We start from the raw sequence: 8651 nt of genomic DNA, 5'->3' as shown, positions 1-8651 counted from the left end.
GATACTTATTATCAAATAAAACATACTCTTGTTTTTACTTAGATTAAAAATTAGCAACTTTTTTTTATACAACGGAACCGGACTAGTACCGAGAGCATAGCAGCCAAGGCAGCCGCTGAAAAACCAGCGAGGGAGGGAGACGTTAATTGGCGTTTCACCGCCGGCCAGGGGCGCCCCAACAAACAAGCGGCCGCATAAAACAACAAACAAGCGGCCGCATAAAACGCAACCTCCCGTGGATCCTCTCTTCTCCTCTTTTCTTCTCTCGCTGCGTCTCTCTCTTCTGTGACGCAAGCCAAGGCAAAATACAAGAGAAAGCGAGCGGGGGAGGGGCCGGGCCTCCGAGGCATCGATCGATCTCTCGCGAGCGGCGGCGCCATGAGGCTCCTCGTCCCCGACGGCGTGCGCGGCCAGAGGCTGCCGTGCGAGTCCCCCGCGCCGGCGTCCCCCGCGCCAGCGCCGGGGGGCGGGAGGACGGTCGTGGTGGGGATCAGGAGGGACGCCGCCAGCCGGGAGCTCCTCACCTGGGCGCTCGTCAAGGTCGCCAATGCCGGGGACCGCGTCATCGCGCTCCACGTCGCCGCCGCCGCCGCCGACGGTGCGTCGCTGTGTTCCAATCCGCAAAGTTGCCATTTTGCACCCTCTTTAGAAAGCAATCTGCCAAGCGTTTCTTCTTGAGTTTGTTTGGATTATGTGTCGTCCGTTACTACGATTTGTTCAACATGCAAAGATGGAAACTTTTTTTTGTTCCCCATTCGATTGAGCTATGAAATTAATCTCCTTTTTCTCTCTCCTCGTTTAGGATTGCTGGTGGGATTGGATGAGCGGAGCAGGGCCGCGGATTCGCTCGCGTCGGTGCTCGCCGTGTACGACGGCTTCTGCAACCTTAAGCAGGTCCGTCCCAAAGCTTACCCGACGCCCTCAAACAAAAAATTTCTCCTTTTTTTTCTACTTTACACTTTCCGCAAACAAAAAATCGTTCAAAGCTGTGACCTTTTCTCGGAATTTGGCTCTGGAATATGGTCCGTCAAATTTTAGTCCAGTCCGTCAAATTTGGGTTCAAAGTCTCCACCCTTGACGTATCACTCGTGCTACCAATACTTTACTGGATGGTCCTGTTTTTGTCTTTCTTTTCCAACGCCTTGAAGTTTTGGGCGCCCTTGATTTTTTTAGTGCCACTTATCTAATGATGTTTCCTACAATTGAACTGCGGAGGTTTGTATTTGTTTTTATTTTGGCAAAAAAAAAGTTTGCCTGCAAACTTTGGAGTTTTAAAGGTTGCCTCAGAATTCTCATCAATTTGTTGTTCTATTTACGCTCATCAGATTAATTTGGAGCTTAAGGTTTGTGGAGGATCATCTATTCGGAAAACTCTGGTAAAAGAAGCGGCTTCTTGTGGCGCTGCGCATCTGATACTCGGTGTTGCAAAGAATTCACGGTCTTTTGGGTACTTAATCCGATGCTTTGCACTACATATTGCCACCTTAGGCCAAATGTTTTGTTGTCTGACAATAGTGTTGTTTTTACTCCAAATATCAGATCATCCTCCACTTCAGTTGCCAAGTACTGTGCAAAGAGAGTTCCGACGGGCTGCTCGGTCCTTGCAGTGAACAATGGCAAGGTCGTTTACCATAGAGATGCGGGCCATACGGTGCAACAAGAACTGTACCAAAGCACAAGCACAAGTATGTTGGTTGAATAATTTCGTTTGCATTTACTCATTTTGTGGTTTGGAGCTTCTATGAATTCAGTATGCTCAAGTCTGGAATTGGAATGCAGTGCCAGAGACTCCGAGGAGGAGCTACCGGAAACTCTTGACATCCATGATAGGAGACAAACTTTGGGATGACTATGGAAAGGACATCAAGTCCCCATCTCGTGCTGTCACCGTGCCAAAAGAAGTTTCATTATCATTGGTCCCGATGAAAGGTTATCGACGTGAATCGCCAGAAGCAGCAACAGGCTGGCCCCTCCTAAGGAAGAAGTTCTTGCCAGACCAGAAAGCTTCCCTGCCTGACAAGTCTAAGATGTCTGTGGTGCAGTGGGCAATGCGGCTCCCCAGCCGGTATTCGGCAGTTTCACCAGTCCATTCAGAGTACAGAACCAGAACACCAGATTCCACCACCAATACCAGTCATATTCTCCGTGACCGGGTGGTTATCCCTTTGAGGACCAATACAGGAAGGTCTTCTGTGGTGATCGAAGAACTGGAAAAGGAAACACCAGAAGAGCTGATGTTGCTCAAAGAGAAATTCTCATCCATTTATTCTTCCTTCAGTTACAGTGAGCTTGCAAAGATCACTTCTGGTTTCTCACCTGGTACGCAATTCTGATTTCTCTGTTCATGCCTTTTTGTATCTCTGTTACCACCACCTTGTAGGCATGTGGTGTTAACCAATCGGATTGGTTTTATTCTGCAGAGTGTATAGTTGGACAAGGTGGCACTAGTCAAGTTTACAAAGGTTGTTTGGCAAATGGCAGGGAACTGGCAGTGAAGATCCTAAAGTATTCCGATGAGTTACTGAAGGAGTTTGTCTCAGAGATTGAGATTGTCAGCTCTCTCAGCCACAAGAACATCATATCGCTCATTGGTTTCTGCTTCAAGAACGATGACCTTCTGTTAGTGTATGAGTACTTGCAAAGAGGCAGCCTGGAAGAGATACTGCATGGTGTGTTTCACAGCTTCATCACCTGCTAGCTTTCTACCTGTACCGTTGGCATGTAAAAGTAATCCTAACGTTAATATTGTGCAGGTGAAAAAGAATGCAAGAACATATTTGGCTGGACTGAGAGGTTGAACGTGGCTGTGGGAGTTGCTCACGCACTGGATTATCTCCACGGTAATGACAACAGTCGTCCAGTGATCCATAGGGATGTCAAGTCATCAAACATCCTCATCTCAGAATGCTTTGAGCCGAAGGTAATATTTTTCTGTTAGATAGCAAGAAATGCTTCAGTTCCTATGCAATATCAAAATTTAATTAAGTGAGCTCAAATTTTCAAAATCTGTGTGATGCAGTTATCGGACTTTGGCCTTGCAGTCTGGGCTGCTGATGCAACTTCTCAGATGACATGCAACGATGTTGCAGGAACTTTCGGGTTCGTTATCTAATAATTGTTCGCTAGTTTTACCTTTTATTACCACATTGCAACAATTGCCTTACTGATATAGAGATAATTTGACAGATACTTAGCTCCTGAATACTTCATGCACGGCAAGGTGAACAACAAAATTGATGTGTATGCTTTTGGTGTCGTCCTTCTTGAACTCATTTCGGGCAGGAAACCGCTTTGCACTGGTTGTCCAAAAGGGCAGGAGAGCCTAGTTATGTGGGTAAGTTGCATTTCTTTCGATAATTATGTGTCGATTTCTTGTTTGAATTAATTAAGAACAGTTCTTTCCTTTGGTTTGAACGGATAATTAATTGCTGTTTGTTTTGTGCAGGCTAATTTCATCATACAAGGAGGAAAGCTCACACAACTTGTAGATCCCAACTTGCCTACTGAAGGCCATACTGATGAAGTTGAGAGGATGACCCTAGCTGCTTCCCTCTGCATCAGACAGGCACCTCAGAACCGTCCTCACATTGATGTTGTAAGTTTTTTCCTTGACATACATTTTGCGTAACTGTCCAAGCAGTTTATCATTTCCGTTGTGCTTTATCTTACAAGAATCTGTGTTTAATCATCAGGTTCTGAAGCTACTCGAAGGTGGCAATGATATTCTCAAGTGGGCTAGATCACAGATTGGATTGTCATGCGAGAGCGATGGCGATGGAGGTGTGATGACACCGCCAGCTCTAGGGAGCAACACCAACATCCAGTCCTATATCAATCTCGCATTCGATGTTGACGATGATTCTACCTCTGTCAGCAGCAACGACTTCATCACAGCGAATATGTCCTTGGAAGAGTATCTACGGGGAAGATGGAGCCGATCATCGAGCTTCGATTGACCAATCCATGGCAGAGTTACCCTTTTAGTGTATATATCTGTTTTTTCCTCTTTCCTTTTTCATGTTTTAGTTGCATTCTTGCACCTTGGATGAGAGTTGGCACGTGCAGTACCCTCCACCAAGAATATCCTTTGATTATGCCTTAGTTATATTTTTTTCATTTGGGGGTCTTTTCTCGTCTCCAAAGAGACCCCCCTCCCCCCTAAACTCTCTGAAGAGACCTTGTCATACCCAGGTACTCTCATCCAAAGGGATGAGAATGAAATGAAATTGTGGGTTTCTTCCCACATCCAACTCAATCATCTTTGTTCTATATACAGTTATACACTGCTCATTGTTTAGGGATAAGGTAAAAAAATATATTTTTATGCCTGCTGTGAACAATGAATTCTGCCAGAGTTGTGTTTGAATATGTTCAGCTACATCCGGTGGACCGGTGCCTTGAATGTTCATGACCATCGCTATTATTTTCCTGAGAAAATTCATCAGATCATCAAATTGTTTCAAGGTGATAAATTCAGGGTATGCAGAAGTAATCCATGTAAGATGTCATCACATTACAATATTGTTCTAAGCTGGAGCTGATGACGATGCATGTCCAACCATTATACAACCACTGTCGGTTTCACAGATAATTGTCAACTGCAGCATGACATCGAACGATCTGAGCATGACATCGGTCCAAATAATTCGTTGAAAAGACTATGAGAACGAAAGGAATCGTATATCATCAGAGCCCGGTTGGGGCATGTTACATCACATGGGACATCACATTCACATGGAGAGACAATGAAAGGGATCTTGAAAGGTATTTCAGGCATGGATGCCAACATGAGCAAACCGACATCAAGCCATGATCATTCGACTTGTGGACAAGAATCAAATGAATAATTGTGACACTTACACATGGATATTAATCTATACATCTTGCATGTCTGTAAGGATAGATGGATCTTGCAGGTCACAGGTCCCTCCGAACGGTGTAAGGACATTCTTTCGTTCTTTCACCAGGAAAGTGTATCGCTGTAACATGTATATAAGCAATTTGCAACGGTGACATCAAAATGGAGAGCAAGAAACACTTCCATTTCACAAATTAGCGATAAAACATATCCCTCGGCAAAGAATAAAGCATGACCATGGAAAATTGACACCAAGGGTAAACGAGCAGATGCATGTCAATTAGTACGCCCATGTCTCTTCATCAAGTGTAAAGTTGTCCAGAAATGGTCACATAGCAGAAGTACAATAGGCAGATCCCTAGTTAAATTGGATGTAATGAGGTCCTTCCAAATACATTCATCAGAAGACAGTTTTGAATGGCAGAACACAGCATAGCACTCCACTGAAGGGTACTAAGTGCGACGAACCAGTGATCCAACATGCCAGGTTCGCTTAACTGGTAGTCTCGGTCTTCTCCAGCGCTGTCCATGACTGGGAGTGTTAGTGACGTGCCCGGGACGGAGAAAATGAATCAGGAGTGAAGATTGCACATGGCAGAACCGAACAATTCAACTTACTGTTGTAGTTGAGGAGCTTCTCAATGAGGTCAACATGGGTCATCAGCATTCGCCTACAGCAGTAACGGACTAAGTTCAAAGCATCCAGAGCATCCCTGAAAACAGATGGAAATATAAAACAGTGTTTAATTGGATTTGGTAGTGGTGCTTGTATTAGCAAAAAAAATTCATATTTATGGAATTAGACGTTTAAACATCCACTAAACTTCTAACAACCCTCCCAGCTTCCTCCCTTCCTCCCTAAGATTGTACGCTGGAAGACCACATACAATAAGTTCTTTCATTCGAGACAACTGAATTACCAAAGGTGATCCAACACAATGATTTATACCAGCAGATTCAATTCACAGCAGTTTGAAATCAACTCAACAACGAGTTGTATATGACAAAAGAAAAATTACCAAACAAAGCACCATCCAAGATAAACAAACACACAAATTGTTAGTGTGATGTGAATGTGAATTGTGGAAGTAATTGCCAAGTTTGTAGTGCATACAAAAAATATGAGAAGCTTCTCGTTAAATGGCACCAAACTTAGCCTTGTGCCTAAAAAGGGGCTTTCCTGTGATCAAAATAAATTACTCTTCCTGGTATAATAAATCACAGCCTCCTGGTTTAAATGACTGGTGACAAAAGGTTCAGAATGTGCTGATCCATGGCTTTGCTAAAAGAAACAAACACCAAGTATAAGCTCACGTTCTGGCATGGCTTTGAAAATGAGCCAAACTCAAGCAATTGCAGGTCCCCTCAAGTTTTATCTTAGTATAGGCTTAGCTGCTATATAAAACATTCAAATTTTCATTAAATCTAAAACATGCCACTTAGGTTGAGTTTCCTAGTCACATATGTACCAAAATCAAAATCCTAATGGGTGAATTCCCAAATCCACTGACATGGTGCCACAGGCTCTTGATTCTTAGAGGCGACTGTGCAATTGGAGTATCCTAAATGCTGAAAATATAAGATGTAGGCTGCCATCCACTAACCCAGATGCTAACCTTTTCACCTAACTTGTTCACTGTATTTGGTATCCTGCAGAGCATACAAGATGGCTTCCGAGTGATAATGCATGGGTGGAGCTACCATACCTCAACAATGGCTACAAAAGCTTAATCTTCTTTTATTGTCCTTAATTGTGCAACTTCTCATTATTTGAAAAAGAACAAATGTAAAATCATGCTCAAGAGATTGTTTACAGGCATCAAATTCAGTGATAATGCCTGATTGCACAAGTTGGACATAGTTGCTTTTAGCTTGCTTTCAGGCCAAAAATAAGTTTATGGAGGATCCTAACAACAACATTCAGATCTAAAAATCAAGAAATTGGATCCTAATAATCAGTAACTAGTGGCTACTAGGAAATGCAAGTCAAAGTAAGTGGTCCTGGTCCACAAGGAGGTGAATATCAATAAAAACAAATTTCCCTCTCATATCAGTAAGTATATGTCCTAAATCCTAATAAGCCACACTCTTCCTTTACAAATAGTGCATAGTTTTCTTGAAACCAAATAATACAGACTTGGATGAACCTGGCTCGTTGTTTACATGAATTATGATTCATATGTAAGCAATGTTAGGAACTAAGTCTAGCTCAGTTGGTTGAGGGTGTGGATGTACGCCTAGACCACTTAGGTTCGAGTCCTCTTCGACTTAAATTTGGGTGCCTATTTCTTCTTATTTATAATGCCACCTATTTCCTCCTAGGCCGGTCGAGTTTTTATGTAAGCAATGTTTTATTCAAACTATAACCAACCAACATCTACCTTTGGTCGAACTGCAATCTGCTGAACTTACATTGGAAGCTGCTTATGCTTTTTGAAATGCCTCTGATTGTTAAACCAAGCACATGGTGAACATTAAACTTTCCTAGATCATTTCTATGTTTCACAATATTTTTCTGGTCAGCGACTACCTCTGGCGACACAACACTTCAGAATCTCCAGATATATGAAACATCGAGGATGTTCAGCAGGGCCATCAACAATCAGTAGGTACATCAAATAACGACAAGCTTCAACAATAAATTTAGAACAGGACAAAATCAAAACATATGCTCAAGGAGTCAGCTGGGTGCAAAGTTGGCAAGCTAGTTTTTATTTAGCAACAAAGATATTCACCCAAAGAAATCAGGAAAGGAACATGCATTCATGTCTACAGATTTGTTATATAACTTACGGCAATTCTGTCTATAAATCGCACTGAATCCAACTATCCAAAACATTCCTATACACTTAGCCCCCTTGGTGGTTACCATATGATCCCCTCTTTTTTAATAAACTACCTCATAGCTGGAGAACATGTACTTATCATACTGCTAGATTCCTCAATCAAATGCACTCTAGAATCCAATATTGCTCTAATAAGTCTGCAGGAAGTCACTCACGTACTCACGCTGGATATATTATACATGTCAAAATTCAGTATAGCAGACCTAGCAGATCACCTTAACTGTGGCATATGTTGCGCCTCCAACAAATTTCGCATGCCTAGTTTGTGTCCTAACAACCTGACCAGTGCCCGAGCTAAACAATTCCGTTACCATTTCCCAAGGAATGAATTGCTAAAAACCAAACCCCTCTTACAGTCTTCTCCTTCCACCTCTTGCACCTGGAAGACTCGTGACGACGCTCCACGATCGTGTAGTACAACCTAATCGCCCCCTACGCATTACTTGCAACTCCCAAACACCCAAAGACATGTCCCAACACAAAAAAGAATGCATGACCAAGAAATTGATTCTCGGGACGGTGCCCATTGGTTAGGTAAATTCAGCCTACCCTTCGGTGTAGTCCGCCTGGAGGAGGTCGAGGTACAGGTCCCACTTGTTCCCGATCACCTGCGACACCACAAATCAAAAGAAGAAATAAGGATTAGACTCAGTTGAGAAGAAGACACTACTTAAATCTAGGCGCACGGAAGAGCGAACCCCTGAACCCCTGGCACCTAGGCACGGAGGAGGGAAAAAGGGAGGTGGGAAGGGGAGGCAAGCGAGGACCTTTCCGCAGGTGAAGCAGCGCACCGGGATGATCATCTTCGCCGCCGCCGCCGCCGCCGGAGGGATGGGGATTGCGATTGCGGGAGGAGGATGGGACGGGTGGGGTTTAGCGAGTTTTTCCTCTCTTTATATTTTTAAAAAGAGAGATTTTACCGTGCTAAGAAGTTATGATAGCCGTTC

The 8651-nt window shown here is 43.4% G+C and overlaps 2 protein-coding genes across 2 annotated transcripts; one reads left to right on the top strand and one right to left on the bottom strand.

The window, feature by feature from the left end:
- Positions 1-222: 222 nt before the first annotated feature.
- On the top strand, positions 223-4255 carry LOC133887356 (protein kinase STUNTED-like). Its single transcript, XM_062327287.1, has 11 exons — positions 223-598; positions 803-894; positions 1326-1447; positions 1540-1685; positions 1780-2319; positions 2421-2669; positions 2754-2920; positions 3020-3099; positions 3187-3334; positions 3446-3595; positions 3693-4255. The coding sequence occupies exons 1-11, from the start codon at positions 379-381 to the stop codon at positions 3954-3956; spliced, it is 2178 nt and encodes a 725-aa protein (XP_062183271.1). The 5' UTR covers positions 223-378; the 3' UTR covers positions 3957-4255.
- An 861-nt stretch (positions 4256-5116) lies between these two features.
- On the bottom strand, positions 5117-8618 carry LOC133886062 (DNA-directed RNA polymerases I, II, and III subunit RPABC5). The gene is made up of 4 exons (XM_062325793.1): positions 8472-8618; positions 8254-8312; positions 5477-5571; positions 5117-5380 (listed from the first exon to the last, which is right to left on the bottom strand). Exons 1-4 carry the CDS (start codon positions 8505-8507, stop codon positions 5352-5354), a joined length of 219 nt encoding a protein of 72 aa, XP_062181777.1. The 5' UTR covers positions 8508-8618; the 3' UTR covers positions 5117-5351.
- Between the last annotated feature and the right edge of the window lie 33 nt (positions 8619-8651).

This window comes from Phragmites australis, chromosome 12 (assembly GCF_958298935.1).
Source record: "Phragmites australis chromosome 12, lpPhrAust1.1, whole genome shotgun sequence".
Lineage (NCBI taxonomy): Eukaryota > Viridiplantae > Streptophyta > Magnoliopsida > Poales > Poaceae > Phragmites > Phragmites australis.
Note: the sequence above shows the minus strand (reverse complement) of the source record. Positions and strands in the feature narration are given on the sequence as shown.

Excerpts from the sequence above, each read along its gene's own strand:
- LOC133887356 (XM_062327287.1), top strand. The coding sequence starts at position 379 with ATGAGGCTCCTCGTCCCCGACGGCGTGCGCGGCCAGAGGCTGCCGTGC. Across the intron at positions 2,670-2,753 it reads CCTGGAAGAGATACTGCATG|GTGAAAAAGAATGCAAGAAC; the intron begins GTGTGTTTCACA and ends AATATTGTGCAG. Across the intron at positions 3,335-3,445 it reads AGGAGAGCCTAGTTATGTGG|GCTAATTTCATCATACAAGG; the intron begins GTAAGTTGCATT and ends TGTTTTGTGCAG.
- LOC133886062 (XM_062325793.1), bottom strand. The coding sequence starts at position 8,507 with ATGATCATCCCGGTGCGCTGCTTCACCTGCGGAAAG. Across the intron at positions 5,572-8,253 it reads CAGGCGGACTACACCGAAGG|GGATGCTCTGGATGCTTTGA; the intron begins GTAGGCTGAATT and ends ATCTGTTTTCAG. Across the intron at positions 5,381-5,476 it reads GAAGCTCCTCAACTACAACA|CGCTGGAGAAGACCGAGACT; the intron begins GTAAGTTGAATT and ends AGTCATGGACAG.